Source organism: Notechis scutatus, chromosome 8 (genome assembly GCF_049901735.1).
Source record: "Notechis scutatus isolate UNSWTSFEM ecotype Mainland chromosome 8, rNotScu1.2, whole genome shotgun sequence".
In the NCBI taxonomy this organism is placed as follows: domain Eukaryota; kingdom Metazoa; phylum Chordata; class Lepidosauria; order Squamata; family Elapidae; genus Notechis; species Notechis scutatus.
The window spans coordinates 9,645,245-9,670,114 of NC_142016.1; the positions used below are offsets into that span (position 1 = coordinate 9,645,245).

The 24,870-nt window shown below is 43.2% G+C and overlaps 2 protein-coding genes across 20 annotated transcripts in view; one reads left to right on the forward strand and one right to left on the reverse strand.

Annotated features, from left to right (window-relative positions):
• The window catches only part of STPG1 (sperm tail PG-rich repeat containing 1), a 38,318-nt gene extending 26,478 nt beyond the window's left edge, over positions 1-11,840 (reverse strand). The window contains exons 1-4 of one of the 3 annotated variants that reach the window (XM_087970603.1): positions 11,725-11,819; positions 10,215-10,410; positions 9,387-9,541; positions 7,639-7,742 (exon numbers count right to left, since the gene is read on the reverse strand). In XM_087970603.1, coding sequence (XP_087826729.1) covers positions 7,639-7,742; positions 9,387-9,465 — 183 coding nt within the window. In that variant the 5' untranslated portion in view covers positions 9,466-9,541; positions 10,215-10,410; positions 11,725-11,819. Of the gene's footprint in view, positions 1-7,638; positions 7,743-9,386; positions 9,549-10,214; positions 10,411-11,724 lie in introns of all 3 variants that reach the window. The other 2 variants (XM_087970605.1, XM_087970604.1) reach the window with 2 other exon arrangements.
• Positions 11,841-11,859: 19 nt separating this feature from the next.
• NIPAL3 (NIPA like domain containing 3) overlaps positions 11,860-24,870 on the forward strand; it is a 32,459-nt gene continuing 19,448 nt past the window's right edge. For 2 of the 17 annotated variants that reach the window (XM_087970593.1, XM_087970601.1), the window contains exons 1-5: positions 11,862-12,332; positions 18,097-18,306; positions 20,794-20,862; positions 20,945-21,116; positions 24,008-24,067. In XM_087970593.1, the coding sequence (XP_087826719.1) occupies positions 18,214-18,306; positions 20,794-20,862; positions 20,945-21,116; positions 24,008-24,067 (394 nt within the window). In that variant the 5' untranslated portion in view covers positions 11,862-12,332; positions 18,097-18,213. Of the gene's footprint in view, positions 12,333-13,308; positions 13,401-18,096; positions 18,307-20,793; positions 20,863-20,944; positions 21,117-24,007; positions 24,068-24,870 lie in introns of all 17 variants that reach the window. The other 15 variants (XM_026675991.2, XM_087970596.1, XM_087970597.1 and 12 more) reach the window with 13 other exon arrangements.

Below are 24,870 nucleotides of genomic sequence, written 5' to 3' on the forward strand. Positions count from 1 at the left end.
AAAACGTACCCCTGGCTGGCCCTGCCCCTCTCCACCCAACCCTTTCCCTCCTCTCCCAGTCAGTCCTTATCACGCATGGGCGACATTGCTGACTGCATTCTCCCCCACCCAGTCACTCCTTAAGGTATTTATTTTTTATTTTTCCTCCCGACGATCAGCTGTTCCGACAATCAGCTGTGCTGGAATCCCCCTCGCTGTCTTACTGCTTCGCCCAGGAGGCTTCCCCGAGGCCCAGGATGCCCAAAAATGGAACGTGGAGGGGTGCTGCAAAAAAAGAAGCCACGCCCACCCAGTCACATGGCCATGCCCCCTGCCACGCCCACAGAACCAGTTGTTAAAAAATCTGAATCCCACCGTTGCAACCACTGGTCTCGAAGCAGGGTCATCAAAGTAAAATGCATCATATTGTGGCAATGTTTGATGAGCCTGGGCCATGATTCAATTCAACTTTCTGGAGACAGGAGACCAACAGATCACCAGAAAAAAGATCCTCTTCTGATCACCAATTTTCTCACGGTTTTAAGAATAGGAATTGGAGGGCGAGATCTCTGAAAGGCATATTTTTTGGCTGATGACTTTTGGTGTTGCACAGGCTGCCAATCCCTAACTTGGCACAATGCATGGGTCTCACCAGGGCAGTCTGGAATGTCAAAAACTAGTCTAGAGAGCAGCATCAACTGTGCAGTCAAGCGCTGCAATCAAACCTCTTGATTTTTTTTTAATGATTTGTGAATGTAAATAAATATATATATATATATATATATATATATATATATATATATATATATATATATATATATATATATATATATATATGGATATTTGGTTATTCGGGTTTTCTCCCGCATAAGATTGGAAGTATCTAGCAACGTTTCGATGAAGTCTCATTCATCATCTTCAGGCTTCTGTCTTCAGCTCTGTGCTTCTCAGAGTGATGTGAGCTTGCAGCTGCTTCTTCCTTTAACTGCTAGTGGGTGTGACTTGATTGGGTGGGGCTTGGCTATGTTCTGATTGGGTGGGGGTGTGTTCTCATTGGTTGGGGTTTGGCTGTGTTCTGATTGGTTGGGGTTGGCCATGTTCTGATTGGCTGGAGGTGTGTTCTGTTCAGGTGGGGCTTGGTTGTGCTCAGGTTGGTCTTAGTTACTGGGGATTTGAGTGGTTATGAACACATCTGACTACCAAACCAAGTTAACCAACCTACCCTAGACCCCACATACAAACCCCTAAAGACAGACCCCACCACCTACCTAGAAAAAACCACCAGATCCAAAATAAAAGCCTCCCCATCAGTGAAGAAATCCAGCAAAGAATCATACCCAGAGAGAAATCATCCAGATGCCCTAAGCTTTATGGTCTCCCCAAGATACACAAAGAAGGAACTCCACTTAGACCAATAGTCAGCTCCATAGGCTCACCTCTACAAAACCTAGCCAAATTTCTCACCAAACAACTACAGCCCTATGCAGAATCCATCAACTCACATGTAAGAAACTCATTCCAGTTCATCGAGATCATAAAGAAACAAAACTTACAACCCAGCGACCTACTAGTGAGCTTCGATGTCATATCCCTCTTCACCCAAGTGCCAATAAAAGAAGCCTTGACAGCCATCCAAAACAAATACAACCCCCAGCACATCCTAGATCTGACCAACCACATGATGAATGACACCAGACCCACACCCATGGGGCCACACAAGAAGCCACCACCACACTTCCACGTAAAAGCAGACTCACACCCACACAGAAGATGAGACACGACCACAGACCAGAAGCCGCACTGCAGCTGCATCACTACCCACTTCAAACCCCTCTGAGCCATACATGGAGCGAACTGACCCCCACCATGAAGATGCAGCACGACCACGAACTCGAAGCCAAACAGCAAGATCACAGCTCACCAGCTCAAATCCCCAGTAACTAAGACCAACCTGAGCACAACCAAGCCCCCACCTGAACAGAACACACCTCCAGCCAATCAGAACATGGCCAACCCCCAACCAATCAGAACACAGCCAAACCCCCAACCAATGAGAACACACCCCCACCCAATCAGAACATAGCCAAGCCCCCACCCAATCAAGTCACACCCCACTAGCAGTTAAAAGGAAGAAGCAGCTGCAAGCTCACATCACTCTGAGAAGCACAGAGCTGAAGACAGAAGCCTGAAGATGATGAATGAGACTTCATCGAAACGTTGCCTAGATACTTCCAATCTTACGCGGGAAAACCCGAATAACCAAAGATCCACATACAAATACCCGAGAACCTCAGAAAATATAAATATATATATATATATATATATATATATATATATATATATATATATATATATATATATATATATATATATATATATATATCATTCATTCATTCATTCATTCTGAGGTTCTCATCGGTATTTGTATGTGGATCTTTGTTATCATTGATCCGCGTAAGATTGAAGATCTGAGTGCAGTCACTGATGAAGTCTCATTCATCATCTTCAGGCTTCTGTCTTCAGCTCTGTGCTCACTCTGAGAAGCACAGAGCTGAAGACACAAGCCTGAAGATGATGAATGAGACTTCATCGAAATGTTGCCTAGATACTTCCAATCTTACGCGGGTAAAACCCGAATAACAAAGATACACACACACACACACACACACACACACACACATATGGTTTTTGTTGTTCTTTCCTGTGGTTTTCTAATGATCTTTCCCTCCCTGCCTCCGAGTCCTCCAAAATGTTAGATGTCCACCTGCAGTTTCTGCCTCTATACTGTCCCTATGCTGTTTAAGGGGAAATGCATGTAATGGTTAAAACTATATATATAAAAAAATCAAGATGGCGCCCCCAATGGTGAGATCAATGCTCTGCCTGATGTGTGTGTGTGTGTGTGTGTGTGTGTGTGTGTGTGCGCAAAGCATCATCCTAAAAAACAGGGGGAGTTAAACTTCACTATCACGGCTGCCATCCTAACTTTTTTGCTAGCATATATATCCCTAGAGAAAAGTCAGAATGCCACCTGCTCTCTCCCTGAAACCTGGGAAGAAGCGAATGTTCTCTAGGGATAGTCAAGAGCCTGCCAAAACTTTGTATTCCTTGTGGCTTGGCTCGCTGCCTGCAAGTGTTATGAAGCAGGAAATTCCTGGGAGGAGAAAGGGGCACTTTGTAGAGCTGATTTCAAGCTTTTCAAAGACTGCTTGCTTGTTGGGCTTTGAGAACTGAGCCTCAGGCATGGGTTCTTTGGTTGTCCAGCCAAGATGTCCATCCAGATGAGATGCTTTCCTTGGCTCTGCGTGGTTGGCTTGGCGAGTACTGCACCTCAGCCAGCTATTGTGAGGAAGGAAAGTGCTGGAAAGCTGCATGTTTTTGATGGTGGAGGAGAAGGAGGGAGGAAGTGCAGGTGGGGCCTCTGGCAGTGGCTGAAGAACTGGAGGTGTGAGAGAGGCATTCTTGCTAACCGTTCTCCCCATCTGCTCCTTTCTCCAGGCCAATCATTAAAATATGTGGGTTTTTTTCTTGGCAGCCTAAAGATGGGTGGACTTCAACACCCAGAATTCCCCAGCCAGCATATTTGAAAGCTGGAAAAGTTTGACCCCAGGACACAAGGCAGTCTTGATGTTCTCTGCCACACCTGTTCACATGATACTGACTTTGTCTATTCCGAGTTCATGCTTTAAAGCAGGGGTGTCCAACCGTGGCAACCTTAAAACTTATGGACTTCAATTCCCAGAATTCCCCACAGGTCTCAAAGTTGCCAAGGTTGGACACTTGGAAGTCAAGGAAGTCAACAAGTCTTAAAGTTGCCAAGGTTGGACACCTCTGCTTTAAACAATCTTAGGTTAGATCTTTTCATTTTGGAAAGTTATTTGTCTTTCCTGCTTAATCTAAATCTGAGCCCTGGTGAGTTAATGTTGTGGTGCCTTCCCTTGCCCCCCAATACACAAACACTTTAGGGCATGCATGGTCATGTGACTTGATCAGACCTGATCAATCATTGGTAAGTTTTCTGGGAGGTGTTTCAAAGGAGGGGAGAGGAATACAAATCCTTGCCTATTCATCAGTCGTTCAGCATATTTGAGATATTCTTGGCATCACTAATCAGGACAATATATTTTACTAACCACAAGGATAGCAACCAAAATCAGGCAGCAGATTTATTCTGTCAGCAAGACGAAATCTTTATACAGTAAGGGCTGAATTATGCTAAAGATGCCCGGTAATGAAAGGTTATGAATGGAAACGGCTGAGAGAAATCAGGAAGGTAAGATAAAGAATCTCATTAATAAACAAATGGGGAACATGGATTAATGAACAAGCATGGCAACTTCCTTTAGCACATCTACATACTAGTAAACTATATACTACTACAACTCTCATTCTGTTTAACCGTTTGCCTCTTTGTACCCTCAAGATAGCCCAAACATTGTACCATGTACCGTGACAAATTGTACATTGTACATTGTACCATGACAAATTTTCAGTCAAGTTATCTTAATTAAATCCACTAACATAAAAAAACACATTGGGGACCCACTACCCAGTGGAACTGAAGTTTTCACAATGTTCAGACCAGTTTTATTTGCAAAGTTGTGGCTGTTGCAGCAATCCCTGTGGGCATGTGATGATGATTTCTAATGCTCCCTGTAATGGTATATAGAAATGACCTCAAGGGCCCAGGAGGAGAGATGCTACCTAGGAAACAATGATGAGAGAGGGAGGATCTCTCAATGATGAGGAGAGGGAGTGGCTTAATGGTCAAAGAAAGAAACTTAGGAAGGATCCACCCACCCTAATGGATCAGATGGTTAATGATGGCGGCAGGAAGTTTGTAACCTCAGACTTGCAAGATTCTGTAGTCTAATTATAATACTGTAGATTTAGTTCATCTATTTCACTGTTTCCTGTCGTCCAGTTTCCCTGGGAGAGCTGATACTCCCTGACCGCTTCCCTTGAGCAAAGTCAATGGGGAAGCCATCAGGAAGTCAGAAGCCACTCCTGCTCCTTCTGCTGTTTTGCCTGCTTGTGGTCAACTGATCAAAATGTTGTCTAATATCTACTAATATCCTTGCCTTTCCCTCTTAGGAGATCTCAAGGTTTGGAGCTTTTAAATATTTTTTTTATCCTACCTTCATTACTTGTATAAATAACTCAAGGTGGGAAACATATCTAATATTCCTTCCTTCTCCCATTTTTCCCACAACAACCACCCTGTGAAGTGGGCTGGGTTGAGAGCAGGGGTCTGGCCCAAACTCATCCAGCTGGCTTTCATGCCTACGACGGGACTAGAACTCACAATTTTCAGGCTTTTAGTTTGGTGGCTTAACCACTAGACCAAATAGATTTTAGTTACTGAGCAATTATTTTTATCCATTTCTCTTTTTTCTTGATCTTAACTGGTTTGTAGCTCTTTATGGCAACCTCCTAGAGACCTCGGTAGCTGGCAATATATAACTTCAAAATAAAATAGTTTTATTTGTATTTCATGTATTAAAAGCAAGTACTTTTCCTCAGTAAGAATATTTCCATCTGTGAAAAGCAAGGTAATATAAAATAGCCTCTTGTTATAGGCACAGACATTAAAAAAAGAACAGGGGGAAAGACATCACGCCTTCACTTCTGGAAAGAGAACGAAGATCTATGGGTGCTGGTGGTCTGTTCTCTAGGAAGGTGACGGGGTTTTGCATTAAAATTCAGGTTTTAAAAAATGTCTTGAATCTTCTCTCACATCCTTATGAGAAATGATGGCAATGATGCAAAGACTACATTTTTTTCATCTTTTAATTCAGGGATGCACCATTGTGGAAAACTGCACTTTAAAGCACATAGAGACACAGTCACACACAACCAATATATTTAATGTAGTTCTGAAGCACTTGGCTCTCCTCTTTTCTGAAGCTCTACTGTCCTCTACTGGTCAAAAGGAAAAAATTATAATGCCACAATCTTGCCTTAATAATCTATCAGTCTCAGCTTCTTTTCCAAATAATTGTTTTCTGGATTCTTGGTGTCAACCACAACCATTCATTCAGAATAAAAACCAGTTTGGAGATCTGTTTATAATAGAAGTTTTGGGGGCTCCATCACTAGAGGTTGGACAGCCATTTGTCTGAAATTGTATAGGTGCCCTGCTTGAGCAGGGGGTTGGACTAGAAGACCTTCAAAGTCCCTTCTAATTCTGTTATTCTGTTCTGTTGTATTAAAGGCCTTGAGTTGTTATGTGGCTGATTTTTGGATCTGTATGTACCTTCTGGATCCAACAGACCAGTGTTTCCCAACCTGGGCAACTTTAAGACATGTAGATCAAGTGAGATCAAGTGAGGTGCTAATACCACTCTATAAAGCCTTAGTAAGACCACACCTAGAGTACTGCATCCAGTTTTGGTCACCACATTATAAAAAAGATGTTGAGACTCTAGAAAAAGTGCAGAGAAGAGCAACCAGGATGATTAGGGACTGGAGATTAAAACATATGAAGAACAGTTACAGGAACTAGACCTGGCTAGTCTAGTGAAGAGAAGGACCAGGGGAGACATGATAGCAGTCTTCCAATGTTTGAGGGGCTGCCACAGAGAGGAGGGGGTCAAACTATTTTCCAAGGCACCTGAAGGCCAGACGAGGAATAATGGATGGAAACTGAACAAGGAACCTGGAAATAAGGAGACATATTCTGACAGAACGATCAACCAATGGAGCAGAAGTTGCCTTCAGAAGTTGTAGGAGCTTCATCACTTGAGACTTTCAAGAAGAGATTGGATTGCCATTTGTCAGAAATGGTGTAGGGTCTCCCGCTTGGGCAGGGGGTTGGACTAGATGACTTATAAGGTCCTTCCAACTCTGATTATTTGTCTGTCTGTTATATTTCAGCTCCCAGAATTCCTACACTGACTGGGGAATTTTGGGTGTTGAAGTCCACACATCTCAAAGTTGCCAAGGTTGAGAAACACTGCAACAATACACAGCATCATTTCCCTCCAGCATTCCACAGCAATTAACCATGACTTACCTTACAGAGAACATATTCTTATCAACTAATAATAAATCACCAACTGTTCACCAACAGGAAGTTCAATGAGCACTGGAAAAGAACTTCATGTTCCCAATTTGCTGCCCATTCCATACTTGCAACAGCAATTTCACACAGGAAGCAACCAATATCTAAGTAAGAATCACCACTTCACCTGCCAAATAAATAATTCCCCGACTGCAAGACACCAGTCACTGACAAAACAACAATGCTCATAGAAGCATCACATTGAAATATGTCAACCAATCAACCAACCAACCAACTCTTGGTCTGATGGAGTTACCTACTAGAGCAAGGGTACCAACATTGGCAACTTTAAAATCTGTAGATTTCAACTCTCAGAATTCCCCAGCCAGCCATGATTGGTTGACTAGGGAATTCTGGGAGTTGAAGTCCAGAAGTCTTCAATTTGCCAATGTTGGAAACCCATGTACTAAAATAATGAAAACTCTACAGCACAAGAGTTTTGTTCAGGCTCCTAGAACACCAATGATACAACATGGCAACCCTCAGCTACATAGCCGAGAAACCAGGTTATATTCCCTAATATGTCTCTTGGTAAATAATTTCCAAACTCAAAGAGATGGGCAAAAGTCAGGAAAATGAAACAGAACATCTCTTACCTCAGCATATTGAAATCTCTTTGCCTGAGAATTGAAGCCTATCTTTTCGGTGTTGGAAATCACTTTGGCATAGTATTTGAGAGGGATGGAAGAATAGGGTGCATCTAGGAAAGAAAATCAATGAGCATCAGGTGAGGATCGAGCAAACCCAGGTTCAAATTTCTGCTCAGCCATGAGCAGATGAATGTTCAATTTCAGCACTGTTAAGGAACTGCAGTGCCTCAGGATACCTGCCTACAGGTAGTCCTTGACGTACAATTATTCGTTCAGTGACTGTTCAAAGTTACAATGGCTTTAATATAAAAAAAAAACAATTACTTTTGTTTCTACTTGGAAACTGCTTCTGGACTTTCTGCTTGAAGTGGAAAAAATGTAACTTTGATTTTGGGTTTTACCGATTAGATTTGTTGTTACAGAAATGGCTAGTTTATACTACTATGTAAAAGTAAAAAGTTGAGTTTTTATATTACTATTTTATTCTACTGCAACAAAGAGAGTCAGAATGTCTTTTCCTTGTTTTTCTCTTTTTTTCCCTACACTTTCCACTTACCTTTTCCCTCCCCTATTTTTCCTATTATTTGCCTTTGTATTTTTTTATTTTATATTATAAACTAATAAAAAGGGGGGAAATGATCTAAAAGGATTGGTTATCCCTTTTTTCAACAGCATTTAACTTTGAACGGTCGCTAAACGTATGGTCTTAATCAAGGATTCCCTGCACTAACGTCACATTACTACAGAAGTGGGATGCTACCGGTTCGGCCTGGTTCTATGGAACCGATAGCTCTGAAGAGCAGCAGACACCAAACTGGTTTGGTGTCTGCTGCTCTGTTTGGCCCAGCCACCTGCCTGAGCTCTTGGCTGTCCTTTATTTCCTGCTTTTTCAACCTCAGCGGCTTTGAACGGCACAGCTGAGGTTGAAAAAGCAGGAGAGAAGAGAAGTTTGAAACGTTGCGCACCCCCACGCAGCGCTTGTCAGCTGCCCGGGCAGCACAGCTGAGGTGTTTTGGAAAATGCTCTATACATACATGCAAAATGCACTCTCACAGGGGTGAGATTCTACCTGCCAGAGAACTGGCAAATCGCGCCTCTGGCTGGCCCCACCTCACCCCGCCCACTCACTCCTTACCTGGCATGCACGCCATCAAACTTGCCTGCTAAGTTGCTATTTTTCCTTTTTTTTTTTTTCCTGACCATCAACTGTTGTGGCAGGAGATTTGGATTAGCTAGAAAACAGGATATCCTTGGATATCTTGCTTTCTAGCTAATCTAAAAGCAGAGCTGAACCTTCCTTAGGACTGAAGCTTCTATTTTTCAGTGCAGACTCAGGTAGCCGACTGCAGAAGGATAGATCTCTGAATGAATCTGGGATTCTGTGAGCAACTCAATCTGCCTGCCTGCTTTGCCTCATTTTGGGTAAAAGTTGTTCTTTTTTCAATAAAAAAAAATCAATATTTACTTAAATATTTATAATTTTTACATACAAGCCAGGCCCAGCCAGTCCAATGACCACCAAGCCGCACCCACAAATTAGGCTACACCCACAGAACTGGTTGTTAAGAAATTTGAATCCATCCCTGCATCACTATAATAGAAATGTAACTTATGCTATTCTGGTTTTCTTCAGGTAGTATAAATTTTTTGTTAGGGCAGACATAATCTTGGTGCAATGAATTAAGCTATTTCCAAAACTCCCCCACACACTGGTCTGGCTTCTACCAGCACACCATTTAAATTCCATGTCTTACCTCTTTCTGTGTTGTCAGGAGTCAGATTCCGATTAGCAGAAGATTTAGTTGGGATTGGGAAGGTCTGAGACGACTTCATGTCAAAGTTGGTCTCTATGACAGACAATTATTGCAAACTTGGTAAGTGGATTCTTCTTCACTCCATCATCATGCTTCTAAAAACTGAGCACACACATCACATTATCACAACTAGGAAAGGTCAGAAAGGGAGCATTTTATATATTTATAATGTACTTAATTTTTATTATTTTTAATATTTCACTTTTTAATGTTTTTGATTTTGCTTTTACAATGTTGTAAACCACCCAGTCATCTGAGAGTGAGATGGACAGCATATAAATGTAATAAACAAAGACCTGTATTGTTTGTTTCTGTACTCTATAAAAAAAAGACTTGACACCCCCTCACCTTAATAAAGCTTTTCGCTTTGCCTGAAAGATTCATTACTCTTTGTTTTCAAGAGGGGAAAAATAAAAAGAAGCCACCTTCGCAAAGTTAATCTCTCTCCCAAATTCAGGGATTACATTTTTTTATCAGTTCCAGACCAAACTTGGAGCCCGAGTTGTAAAGGCAACAATGGAACAGAGATCCAACAGATTTTCTGAGATAACTGTGATTTTTTTGTTTAAATATTTTGTTTAAATATTTGGGTCACATTTATGTCAGAAGGGTTTTGCAAGCTCTGCAGAAAAGGACCTTGGGGGCTGCCTCGGGTGGGCTGTAGGTCGCCCACCCATCTTAAGACTGCAGCTGTGGACAATATGCTCGTCATCTCTGCATGGACAGATTTATCTGGAAAAGGCCCCCTCCCTGTTGCCAATTGCTTACCTGGTTCCCAGGGCTTCCTCTAGGCGAGACACTGGAGCATGTATACAACCTGTTGCCCTAGGCAACCGGATAACAAAGGCGGCTCCTCCAATTCGTTCCATTCCTACTTCCACTAGCTTCCAAATGGACCAATCACAGAGCAGGTCTGTGGAGAAATCTTTTCTTCCAGGCTCAGTTGCTGGGCTAGGATGCTTCTCTTGGGAAAGCAGCAAAACAGTGATTTTTAAAAGGCATTTAATACGTAGCACTCACACTTTCCTATGATATATATATGATATGATATATGGTGTATGATGTATTGTGTTATATAGTATATTATTATATGGCATAATATACCATGCTATATATATCATATTTTATTGTATATCGTATCTTATTTTATTTATTGTCACATTCCACACCGCAGCTTCCATGTTCTTCTGTCTGGGCCTTTAAAATATCCATTCATCTAAATAGGCACTCACGTTGCCTCTGCAAAAACAGATAAAATCCTACTGATCCCAATAAAACAGTGGTTTCCTATTTTGTTTTTTAATCACGTGAATTTGATCCTAGACTTTCTCAAACTGGGTGATCAACTCAAATCTTATGGAACTAGATTTTTTTTTAACGCCAAATGACCCAGATATTTCCTGGGAGGGGGCAGTGTTTAAGGATAGACTTTACTGCTAAAAGGATTTGAACTGTGAGTGTGTTTTATAATTTGTATTCCCTCCTTCAGAGGCACATTGGTTTAATTAAGCCCTTTCTTGTTTAACTAATTGTTAAATAGTTCCTCCACAGGTTTCTTTTTTCCCCCGGTCATGTGTACCTTATTAGCAGAGAAATAGGGTCTCATAGGGTCTCCTCCTTGAGCAGGGGGTTGGACTAGAAGACCTCCAAGGTCCCTTCCTATTCTGTTATAGAACCTACTGCTAAACCTCAGCCAAGTTTGGCCACCTGACATTTGCCCCACGGCCACTAGAGGCCGCCCAACCCAAGTTTGGCCACCTGACATTTGCCCCCGCGGCCACTAGAGGCCGCCCAACCCAAGTTTGGCCACCTGACATTTGCCCCCGCGGCCACTAGAGGCCGCCCAACCCAAGTTTGGCCACCTGACATTTGCCCCCGCGGCCACTAGAGGCCGCCCAACCCATTGGCCACCTGACATTTGGCCACAATTGCCCTGACTTCCCGCTAGGCCAATTGCCCCTGACATTTGCCCGCGCCACTGAGGGCCCACCCAAGTTTGGCCACCTGACATTTGCCCCCGTGGGCCATAGAGGTCGCCCAACCCAAGTTTGGCCACCTGACATTTGCCCCGCGGCCACTAGAGGTCGCCCAACCCAAGTTTGGCCACCTGACATTTGCCCCCGCGGCCACTAGAGGTCGCCCAACCCAAGTTTGGCCACCTGACATTTGCCCCCGCGGCCACTAGAGGTCGCCCAACAAGTTTGGCCACCTGACATTTGCCCCGGAAGGCTACCAAAGAAGGCGCTATCCGCATCCACCCCCTCACCCCACCCCCCACCGGAGCATCTCGCCCTCTCCAAGCCGGCTGCACCGGCTGCGGCGATGAAAGAGGAGCCGCACTGTCTTCCGCCCACTTTGCTTCCCTTCTCCTTCTCCAGGCCAACCGGCCCTTGCAGAGGCGAGATATCCGGGGGCGGGGAGTTGGCGGCTTCCGGATCCAATCGGACGCTTGTTTTGCTTGGGAGAGCCAGAAACCGGCGCCTGTTTCTGCAAAGGCAGCAGCTGGAAAGGGGAAGCAGGTGAGTCCGAAGGTGGCTTTCAGAGGCCCGGAGAGAAGACTTCGTGGGCGGGGAAGAAGAGGTGGCTTAGGCAGCCCCGGAGCCGCCAGGAATTGCATTTTTTTAGTTTATTTAGGATTGACTCAGCCGTTGACCTGCCCCACCGGCAGAGGCCACCTGGAGTTATCCGATCACCTTGCTGTAAAAAAAAAGCGATTTTTTCCGCCTCCCCCCACCTTCCTCTCGGTTTATTGCTCCGAATCTGCGGTGGGGAAAAGTCCGCGAGATAACGCGGAGGGAAATCCCTCGTAGGAAACTTGACCGACTGGATCCCTGGTCCCGGCTTTGGCGAAGTTCTCCTCAAGGACGCCACAGCATTGGCGTGCAGGTGGGTTGTTGTCTAAATACATTGTCACAAGATTGCGTGGTTAGTGGAGCCGAATTAAATAGAGGCTTTGCTGTAGATTGAGTTGTTGTCAATGCCTCTTTTAGGTCATCCAATCTTTGAGTGATGTTAACTTGCTCAGGTTCTGACAATGCACTGAATAAGTCAATCAACGTTTCCTCTGGCACATCCTCAGCAGTTCCTTACAGCTGTGGGTAACACAGTTTGTATATTGCTTCTTTGCCTTCTCCGGGTCAGTTCAGTTGCAGCAGCCTCAGATTTAGCAATGTGAGAGCTGTTGCAACCTTAGATTTAAAGGAACAGTTCCCACTTGGTGATGCTGTTTCAGGAGTGGGTACACTTTTTCTGAGCAAAAAACCCTTATTGGAAATATTGAGAAGGTGCTCAGAAAGGGCTTCATTCTGAAAAGCATGGAAGGTATTATGGGTTGCTTGAACAACAGGAGAATTCTCATACATTGCATTCTTGCTGGCAGCCACTCTGCATGTAGTAGATCTATCAGAGTGAGTTCACAACGGAGCAGCTGGCTCAGGGACAGCCTAATAGCTTTTCTCTTACTCCAATGCCCTCTATTTACTCCCTTGTCATAAATTTGCAAGGTAACCTGGTTAGTTTGCAGACTGTAGCTATGTTGGTCATCTCTTAGGCCTTTACCTGATTGTTTTCTCTATGGGAGGAAAATTTTGGGGAGGAAAAAAGAGGTCCTTCGCTAGTTTCCTTTTCTGAGTTAGCCGTCCCATATCTATCTGTGGTTATCCTCCCAAGTCCTTCTACAGTATTTGAGTGGGTCCTAACAAACGTTGCAAAAGATTATTTCAGGCAACCGACCTTATTTATGACAATTGACAAAAGGTCATATGTTGAATTTACAGTTTGAGCTGTAAGCAAGCATTATCTAGAGAGGAAGTCTGTCACATTTTCCTTCTTTAAATTTGTTACCTCTCCCCCCTGAGCAAAGAAGGCTGCTGCCGGGCTCCAAGAACAGGAGCCAGCCACCCTCCGAGAGGGAGGAGCACAGCTCTACACACTGCTTATCTTCCAGTTCGGTTTGTAAGTCCATTCCAATGAATCACATAAATTAAGTTTGTCTGACAAGGTGCCTGTGAATGAGTTACTCCCTGGAACAGACTGTCTGTTTGCAATATAATCTTCCATTTTCTGCTGCTTCAAAGGGCTGGATAAACTCTCCGCTGCAGAGTGCTGTCTCTTCCTTTTTTCCCCCCATTCAGGTTTTATTTCAGTTTCCTTGGTTTCCAGTTTGTTTCCAGACTCAATTCAAACCTAGGTTCCAATAGTCTAATAAGTTCTCAGCTCTTGGCAGTTACACATCTTCATCAAGCTAGCATTTTCTATAAAGTAATTCACCCTGCCCAACGTGCTCACAAAGCATCGACGGCAGCATAAACACATAAAGCTATCCTAATTTATGATTGTAATAGAGCCTGGAATTTCCGCCGTAAGTCATAACTGACATAAGTCAAGGCACTTACATGACTGGACATGATTTTTTTTGCTGTGGTCATTAAATGAGTGTGGTCAGGTCATTAAGTGAACAATAACAATAACCTCTAGCTGAACCTAACTCTGATGTTGAGCAAATCAATGTATTCTTACCGGTATTTTTTGCTGGAAATAAGCCCAAAGCCCCAAAATTGGCAAAAATGTGCCCACGGAATGTTACTAACTTAAGAACTGCAGTGATTCATTTAACAAGTGTGGCAAAAACGGTCATTCACAGCAAAATTCACTTAACGTATGACTCAATTGTATCTCAATTGTGATCATACGTCAAGGACTATCTGCATGCTGTTTCCTAAGCACCTCAAGAGAAGAAAAACTCACCTTTTCTTACCAAATTATGTTTACCCTTAAGATGATTCAATGCAAAACCTGTTTCCCTGCTGTTTTTGTCCTCTGATCCTAGTACTGTCCGCTGGAGCAAAACAAATAAATCTCTATTTTTAGCATGACCACTCTGTAGAAGTTTCGAGATAGAAATAAAATCTCCTCAGTCATCTCCTCTTCTGTTTTAGCCAGGGCGTTCTAGACAAGGCAGGTGCCAAGAACAGAAGCTGGAAGTTTCTGCCCCCCAGTCATGCCTAGATGGATAGGGTTCAGCCACACTCTAGAGCAGGGGTCTCCAACCTTGGCAACTTTAAGCTTGGCGGACGTCAACTCCCAGAATCCCCCAGCTGGCTGGGGAATTCTGGGAGTTGAAGTCCGCAAGGCTTAAAGTTGCCAAGGTTGGAAACCCCTGCTCTAGAGACTCCGGTTTGCCCCTGGTGGTGATACTAAAATCCTAACGCTACTTTTATGATCCTAGGTTAGTTCACTAGTTTGAAGTCTTACCTTTGTATTTATGTCAGATATACAGTGCAGATTCCAGACAGCAGAGCGGAATTCAAGTATTGGTCTAGCAAAGGTTTTGAGGTTTTTTTTTACAGTTGCACAGTAAGTAAGTAAGCATGCATAGACAACAAAGTTTCCCCCAAGTTATACAGTTCATTCTCTAAAACCTCCAGCACATTTCCCACCCCCACAAAACCCAATTAATTCACCCTCCCCCTGTTACTATGGCAGCCAAAAAGATGAGAGAAAGGAAAGGAGTCTTGAAGGCTGACAATCTCTTTTTTTTCCCCTTAGTTTTTCCAGGCCTTCTGCTCTCGAAGCATAAGTACAGATAGTCCTTGATTTATGACCATTGGTTAAACCAGAGGTCCCCTACCCTGGTCTGTGGACTGACACAGGGGCGCAGCAGCGAAACTGGCGCACAAACAAAGGCCCCATGCAGGAGGGGCACAAACACGCCTCGGGCTGTGGAAACCTCTCCGAACCTTCTCTGGTGCCAAAACTTTGGCCAGGGAGGCACACAGTGCTAAAAATCCACCTGTCCCCTCGGGCTGTGGATCCCAAACCTTTTACCCTCTCCCCGCCTGTGGAACCGCGCGCCTCTTTTTAACTGGTGCCTCACGAAACGTTCAAAAGGGCGCCACTGTTAAGCTTCGAGAAAGGGGTTCAGAGTTACAAGAGAGTGCTACAAAAATGTCATTTGCGACCTGTCCTCTAAGTTACGACCACCCATACGGTCCCATGGTTGTGATCTGGGTGCTCGACAACCGGCTCACGTTTATGAGAGTTGCCATGTCGTGCAATCATGTGATTGTCATTTGTGACCTTCCCAGCCACCTTCTGACAAGAGTCGGTCAGTGGGGAAGAGAATGTTACAAATGGTGATCGTGTGAGGGCTTGCTTAGTGGCGTGATTTGCTTAATGGCCATGGCAAAAGAAGTTTTTAGAATTAGGTGCAGTCCAGATAATGTCTCATTTAATATGGTGATTCTGGTCTGTATTATAGTCATAATTCCAATAATGAAAGTTGCAACTCAGGAATATCAGGAGGAAAGGCTGGTAGCCTTCTCCCTGCCTTTATTATTTATTATTTTATTTTTATTTTATTTATTTTTTATAATTTTGTTTTACTTTTTGTTTTATTTTTATTTTATTTCATTAAATTCACTGGCCACCTATCTTACCACTTGGTAACTCTGGACGGCCTTACAGAGACAATCAGAGGCAAGCCTAGCCTTTGAAACAAGATGTTTAATAGGAGTGTGCATAATTATTCTTGGGATCCAGTGGGATTACAAGGCAGCAACTGAAGCTCCAGGGAAGGGCCAAACACCTGTTTATCCTGCAGCCCATGCCAGCTGCACTGCTACAACCGAGAAAGGGCTGCAGTGGAAGATGAGGAGAGAAGACACAACTTCACTCTCGCATCTGTGGCTGCTAAATGTAGACCTGCTAGCAGCATATTTTCATTTAAAAATGGGTGTGTTGGGGGACCAGCAAAGAGATGGTGCAGTGGTGGCTAACCTTTTTGGGCTCCTGTGCCAAAAATTGTGTGCGCGCTTGCACTAGTGCGCTTGCGTGCCAGCACCCTGAAGGCAATGCCCCCCCCACATCTCCTGTGCGTGCGCACGCGATTCCACACGCCCCCTTGCCTGCACTGCACCTCCCAGCTGATTTTCGGCCAGTTTGAGGCCTTTTTCAGCCTGCCAGAGACTTGAGGATAGCCTCTGGAAGCTTTGCAGGCCAAAAAATGGGCCCGTTTCATCACTTCTGGTATTTCTGGAAATACAGGAAGTGACAAAACGGGCCTAATTTTTGGCCTGCAAAGCCTGCAGAGGCTTCCCTCAAGCCTTTGGCAGGCCGTAAAAGGCCCGAAAATCAGCTGTGAGGCGTGCACATGCGCAGTGAGGTAAGTTTGCCTGGGGCTTGCGTGCCCGCACAAATGGCTCTGGGTGCCACCTGTGGCACGCGTGCCATAGGTTCGCCATCACAGGAATGGTCAGATACAAGACAACATGGCCCTGGGCTGCATAATGAGTAGAGCAAGTGGCTCAGAAGAAACCTTCCCTAGTTTCTCATGCTGTAATGGCGACAGCAAGATGCAAGTAGTCCTCAAATTACAACTGTTCATTTAGTGACTATTCAAAGTTACAACAGCACTGAAAAAAGTGACTTGTGACCTTTTTTCACACTTATGACCATTGCAGATCCCCCCCCCATGGTCACATGATCAAAATTTGATGGCTTGGCAACCGGCATGTATTTATGATGGTTGCAGTGTCTTCAGGTCCCGTGATCACCTTTTGCAGCCTCCTGACAAGCAGAAGCAATGGGGAAGCCAGATTCACTTAACAGCCGTATTACTCACTTAATAACTGTAGTGATCCACTTAACAACTATGGCGAGAAAGGTAAAATGGGGCAAAACTCATTTAACAACTGTCTTGCTTAGCAACCCATTTTAGCCTCAATTGTGGTCGTGAGTCAAGGACTGCCTCTACATGGCGCTGTTAATAAAAGCTTTACAATAAAGTAGAATCAGCTTCCCTGGCTGTTTTTCTTCTCTCCTGGTTGCCATGCGTGGGAATTCTGATCATGTGACTGCGAGGATGCTGTGACTATTACATGAGGCCCAGTTGCAAGTCATTTTTTTTCAGTGCTGTTGGAACTTCAAATGGTTTCTAAATAAATGGTTGTTAGTCAAGGACTACCCATAGTAGGAGAGAGTATAAAGTGATTAGCAAAAGTGGGATGTAAACTTAACAAACGTGGATTCAAATTTAATGGAGGTCCATACTCTGTCAAAGCTATCTGACGACCAGGCTCATTACAAATAACACTGGTGCATTTTTATTTATTAGATAGATTATATGCAGTCCACCTCACTGTCAAGCAACTCTGGGAGACTCACAGCATGATAAAGCAATAAAAAGATTAAAAAAGTTAAGCATTAAAAAGAAAACTGGATAACAAGGGACCAGTACCGATCAAGGAGAATATTTGTAGCTCAGGATTGAAAAGGGGCATCCAAACTCTGAGGTTGGTTGTTTTAATGCAGACATTTCATTACCTGACTAGGTAAGTCATCATTATTTATTAGGGGGTCACTGATGCACTGATAATGTTATCTAGTTGGGTAATGAAACGTCTGCAAGAAAATAACCAACCTCAGAGAGCACCGAGGGCCTCTCAGGGGCCACTACATAAATAAGATGGAGACGGGCATTTATCCAAAGTAAACTTATTCATTCTCATTCATTCTCTCTCTCTCTCTTTCTCTCTCTTTCTCTCTTTCTCCCTCCCCCGCCATCCCCAATATGTCCTCTGGTTTCTCCTCTTCTGTTTAACTTTATTAAGGAGAGCAGTTAACAATGAATCTGCTTCCTCTGCTCAATCAGATTGCAGCTATGCTGTAGAAGAGGCGGATGGGGAAGGAATCGGGGAGAGCGTCTGGCCACCTCCTGGATTTAAAGTGGTGCTGAACGTAAACACCGGAAATGTACAGATAACCTAAAATGGAGAAAGCAAACAGCCCCAGCTTGCAACTCGAACAGCTAGTGACCCAGCCCATTTCTGTGACGGACCACGAGGATGCCTTCTCTTACAGGGTAATTTCTTTAATCCTAAAGTTTTCATTTCCCAGATTCACCCAGAGGGGCCCTGAGGTAGCACAAGGAGAGGATAATATTTGAATCACATTTTTTAAAAAATATTTATTAAATGTATTGGCTACCCATCGCGGGGTAATTCTGGGCGGCTTACAATATTAAAAAAAATAAAACTATATAAATAAAGTCCTCCAAAAATATAAAAAATACAGTACAAAAGGTAACTCAGAAACATGGACTTAAGTAGCACTTGCTGGAGAAAGAGACTTGGGTATGAAATGGGTGACTGTATAAATCTATATACTGTATATAAAAGTGAAATGCCACTCACACATCACAAAATCTCCAGAACCGTTAAAGCCTACAAACTTGAAATTTGGCATGTATGTTCCTCTTGGCTTCTCTTAGGTGCTGACTAAGAAAGGATTTTTCAAAATGACCATCAGAGCTTTAGTATTTTGTTTATTATTATTAACACGCTCTGATGCTAAGAAGTTCTACTAACCCTCCCCACCTGAAAAGAATTCTCTTCCAAATGCAAAACACAAGCAGAGGAGAGGACTTTCAGTTTCACAGCAGCAACCAGCTTTAGTAAAGAACAGTTCAGCTAAGCCAGGCCCAGGCTCCTTGTTGTCTTCTTCCTCACACAGCAAATACTGTTTCAGTTTCCAAACAGTCCTCAACTCTCTCATACACTGATAGGACGCTAGCCAGATAAATACCAATGGATGCTGGTAGGCAGAGGGAGAATTTTTTCCTCTCATTTTCCTCCCCAAAAACTAAGCCTGATCCCATAGTTTCATAACGAAGCACGGGTATCGAGCTAGTACATAAATACAGTCATGCACGTCTCAACAACCGCAATGATTCTTTTTAACAACCATGGCAGAAGAGGTTGTAAATTTGAGTACACAACTATTTGTATGTAGAAGTGATTCAAGCAGTCGCTCCCCTATTTACTGGCGTATAAGGAGGGGAGCTACAAGAAGATTCGGTTATTATAGCCAACCTCAATAAAATATACTTCTGATCTTCCTATATATTGATTGGTCTAGTCTGGTCCACCTAATGGGGGTGACTTGCCCTTCTGATAATGTTATAATATTGCCAAATAATGTCCTGTAATTTTTTGGGAAGGTCAGAAAGCAAGTGAGATGCAGCTGATTTTATTATCTTTTATGCTGCAGGTGTTAAAAGAATCACCATGGTTCTTAAGTGAATCACATGGTCATTAAACAAATCCATCTTCTCCCATTGATTTTGCTTGTTGGAAGACAGCTGGGAAAGTTGCAAATGGTGATCACAACAATTCTGAGATGCTGCGACTGTCAGAAATACATGCTGGCTGTCAAGCATCTAAATTTTGATCATGTATCTGTGGGGATATTGCCACAGTCATAAGTGGAAAGACCAGTCATACATAATTTCTGAATGGTTATAAGTCGATGATTACCTGTACAGGGGTGATTTTGGCCTTAGGATTCTTGCATGAATGAGTTTGGAAATGTAATGGACCGGATGGATGGATTAATTAATTAATTAATTAATTAATTCTTTAATGGCCAAGTGTGATTGGACACAAGGAATTTGTCTTTGGTGCAAATGCTCTCAGTGTACATAAAAGAAAAGATACATTCGTCAACAGTCAAGAATCATAAGGTCAAGAATAATCACAAGTAATGATAGTCACAGGGTACAATAAGCAATCAAATCATACTAGGAAACAGTCAATATAAATCGTAAGGATACAAGCGACAAAGTCACAGTCCTACAATCACAAGTGGGAGGGGATGGGTGATAAGGAGTGATGAGGAGATTAACAGTAATAGTAGTGCACACTTTGTAAATAGTTGAACAGTGTTGAGGGAATTATTTGTTTAGCAGAGTGATGGCATTCAGGGAAAAACTGTCCTTGTGTCTAGTTGTTCTGGTGTGCAGGGCTCTATAGCGTCGTTTTGAGGGAAGGAGTTGAAACAGTTCATGTCCGGGATGTGAGGGGTCTGTAGATATTTTCACAGCCCTCTTTTTGACTCGTGCAGTACACAGGTCCTCCACGGAAGGCAGGTGGGTAGTAATTGTTTTTTTCTGCAGTCCTAGTTACCCTCTGAAGTCTGTGTCTGTCTTGTTGGGTTGCAGAACCAAACCAGACAGTTCTTTCTCTAAGACTCCTCTTAGACAGCGGCCTTCGTAGGGTTGAACTTGGGGATGAGTTTGGTTGAGGCCCACTCAACATATCTTTTGAGACCATCAGCTTGGAGAAAGCTGACCTGGATTTTATGTTTGCCTGGACAAACACATGCTCCTTACAGGACTTTTACCTGAATGTCATAAGCTTGAGGATGGGTGATAAGCCACTTCTCTCAATGCCATTATAATGTTCGATCTGTTGCTAAATGAAAAGCTGTAAGTCAAGGGCTACCTGTATGTCCGTCTTGCATTCACAGAACCTGCAAAGTTTAATACCTGTGCTTTTTCCTTTCTTTGCAGGAAAATCTGATTGGTGCCTTGCTGGCTATTTTTGGGCACCTGATGATCAGCATCGCTCTCAACCTCCAGGTGAGCTGAGAGGAGGAGAAAAGGGATTCCAGAGCCATAGAAACCCCAATGAATCTTCTCTTTCTCCTTTCCCTCCCTCTAGAAATACAGTCACATCCGGTTGGTGAGCTGCAAAGAGACTAAGGCTTATTTTAGGACCAAGACGTGGTGGTGCGGTTTGTTCCTCCTCTGCCTGGGAGAGTTGGGGGTCTTCTCCGCCTACGCTTTTGCCCCCCTGTCCCTGATAGTGCCTCTGGGGGCCGTCTCTGTCATAGGTAAGTCCCTCAACACACGTCAGCTCTTCATGGTAGAGCAGACTAGGAAACCAAGGGCATGAATGCAGGTGGGAGCCTTATAAATTTCATTTGCTTATTCATTCGTTCAATATATGTAGCCACCCGCCTAGCATTTGTGGCTCTTTAAGTGGCTCACAAATAAAAAAAAACAAAATAAAACAGGTAGTCCTCAACTTACGACCAAAATTGACCCCAACATGTTTGTTGTGAAGTGAAACATTAGTTAAGTGAATTGTGCTTCATTTTTACGACCTTTCTTGCCACAGTTGTTAAGTTAGTAACTTGGTTGTTCAGTGAATCTGGCTTTCCCATTGGCTTTGCTTGTCTGAGGGTCGCCAAAGAGGATCATGTGACCCCGGAATACTGCAACCGTCATAAATACGAGTCAGTTGCCAAGCGTCCGAAATTCAATCACGTGACTATCAGGATGCTGCAATGCTCTTAAGTGTGAAAAACGGTAGTAAATCCCGTTTTTTAGTGCCAATGTAACTTTGAATGGTCACTAAATGAACCATTGTAAGAGGAGGACTACCTGTAATTACAAATGAGCAGCTAAAATTAAAACTCATTTTAAAAAAAACAACAATTGAAACAGTTAAAACTTAATTTAAGGGAAGAGCACTAGGCATACAATAACTAACAGTTCAGCCAACTTTAATTACCAGGTTATAGTCACAAGAGTGTTAGACGTCCGAATGGGCCTTTTCCTTCCTTTCCTTTATCTTCAGGAGAACCAGGGAGGGTTTGTCTGAGATGTTTACCTCAGGTGACAATTCTGGCTAGAACACAGATTTCTTTTATCTGACCATTGTATATTCGTTGGCACCCTTGAAACTCCTGTTTCTCGAGGTTATTCCTTCTGCCATGCAGATAAGACTGGCACCTGCAGGCTTCTCCCATGATGCTGTGTGATTTATCCCCCATGATATTTCTAACAAAGGGTCCTTGGGGGTCTCTTAGCTTTTTTCTTGCTTTCTTGCAGACATTTCGTTACCCAAACTTGGTAACATCATCAGTGCTATTGTACCCTACGACTATCATTAAGTGTTGTACCTGATGATTCTTTATGAATGTATCTTTTATGTACACTGAGAGCATTTGCACCAAGACAAATTCCTTGTGTGTCCAGTCACACTTGGCCAATAAAAGAATTCTAATTCTAGAATGGAATGGGGTTTGCTGTCAGTTTATATTGTGGTGATTTGCTTGTCGGTGGGGGTGGTAGTAAGGATTCTTTGGTTGGGCTGTTTACTGATGGCTCTTTGGCAGTTTCTTTTTTTATATATAAATATTTTTATTATTTACATAGAGGTATATCAAATACAGTGTGACCATTCTGGCATTTCTTCCACCCTACATACCCAAGTGAAATACAAATGAAATATATAGCAATAGCACTTAGACTTATATACTGCTTTATAGTGCTTTTACAGCCCTCTCTAAGCGGTTTACAGAGTCAGCCTCTTGCCCCCAACAATTCGGGTCCTCATTTTATCCACCTTGGAAGGAGGGAAGGCTGAGTCAGCCTTGAGCCTGTTGGAATTTGAACCTGCCAAATTGTAGGCAGCTGGCTGCAGCAGAAGTAACTTTCAGTACTGCACTCTAACCACTGCACCACAGAGGCTCATATATGCTATTTATACATTGCTAATCTTATACAATTATTTCTGACCAACATACTCATTCTAATACATATATAATATCCCATTCCAGGTCTATTAACCTAGTTATTTTGTGTTCCAATTCCGACTTCTTGATTCCAGCCATTGGTAATACCTATTCCATGTATTGTAGTATTCTTTTCCCTTTTGTTTTTTTTAATTCTAACATTGATCTGTCCAATTCTGTGCGAACTAATATTTTATTTATTATCTCTTTTTCTGAGGGTGTGTTTTCACTTTTCCATTGCTGGACGTATACCATGCCCGGATGTGTAATATTAGATATACTGACCCTTTACTATAACCATCAGGCTCTTTGGCAGTTTCTTGATCGGGCTATTGCTTACTTGAATGTTGGTCTGAAGTTGACCTTGGAGTTTATCTATGCTGATCTGAATGCTGATTACTGTCGGGGAGGTATTGGAGTCTTTTTTTGTTCTGTTTTGAGCCACGGTGGCGCAGTGGTTAGAGTGCAGTACTGCAGGCTCCTTCTGCTGACTGGCGGCTGACTGCAATTTGGCAGTTCAAATCTCACCAGGCTCAAGATTGACTCAGCCTTCCATCCTTCCGGGGTTTGTAAAATGAGGACCCAGATTGTTGGGGGGCAATAGGCTGACTCTGTAAACTTGCTAGGGCTGTAAAGCGATATATGAGTGCTATTGTTATTGCTTTTGGGTTGGTTGATTGTCTCTTTTGCATAGACTCTAGATATGGTTAACATCTATGTTTGATGGCTGATTTGTCAGAGTGCCAGGTTTCTATAAATTCCCTGGCATTTTTGGACTTGGCCTGGTCTAGGTGCAAGAAAACAAGCAAGCTCAGAGAGCACCAAGGACCCCTCATTTCAACCCTGAACTATAAATATTCTCCTTTATTGATATTTCTAGTGTCAGAAATATCTCAAAAACTGAAATAGTTGACAATCCATATAAAATTGCCTCCTATGGAAGCAAGGTCAGGCGGTGATGCACGTACCAAATCTTCAAGATGCTAGCAAGATCCACATTCTTACATCCTTCCAAAATCCAGGATATGTAGGCCAGATGTTCCCCAGTTATGCTGATTTATTCAAAAATAAAACAGGAAAAAAATCCCCTAATCAACCAAACATTTCCACACGTGATAATACACGCATGCTCCAGCTTGAACTAATCAGACCGGCTCTCTCTAGCATTGGCAAAGCTCATTACTTGCTATTTTCTCATTCAGCCAGTACAATCGTTGGAGTCATATTCATCAGGGAAAAATGGAAACCTAAAGACTTCTTGAGTAAGTGGCTGGATGCATTTTTCAGAACTGTCCGTCTTCAGCATGTTTCTTTCACCTTTGCTTCCCTTGCTTCCTCTTGCATGGATGGTACAAAGCAACAAGAATTGGTTTCTCTCTCAAAATTGCAATTATTATTTTTTTTAGCTTCTTTCATACCTGCTAATTTGTTAGGACCGACTTGGAGGTAGCTGGCTACTTTTTCATCATTTCAGAAAGTTGGGTTGGAGGTGTTAGTTGGTGTCTCATCTTAGAAGTCCAGAAGAAAAGGGGACAGGACTGTCCCTGTTCGTTTATATCCAGGCCCCTGGGGAGCATTCCTTCTTCCGTTTTCTTTTTTTCTTTCTTTTTTTGCTAATCCTTTTAATTGTAACACACACAGGTAGCCCTCGAGTTACAACCATTCATGCAGTGACTGCTTGAAGTTACAGCAACACTGAAAAAAAAGTGACCTATGACGGTTTTTCACACTTAATGATCATTGCATGGTCACACGATCAAAATTCAGCCGCTTGGCAACTGGCATGTATTTATGACGGTTGCATTGCCCCGTGATGATCCCCTTTTTGCGACCTTACGATAAGCAAAAGTCAGTCATTGCAGCATCCCCACCAGTGGTGGGATTCAAAAAGTTTTACCACCGGTTTTTGTGGGCGTGGCTTGGTGGGTGTGCTTTGCTCACGTGCACACACTTTGTGTGCGTGCGTGCACCAAACGCACACTTTGCGCAGGCGCAGAGGCGTTGCAACTAACCACCTGCAAGCCTGCACGATCCTGGTCGCTTCAGCAGCTGCCGCGTGGCACTG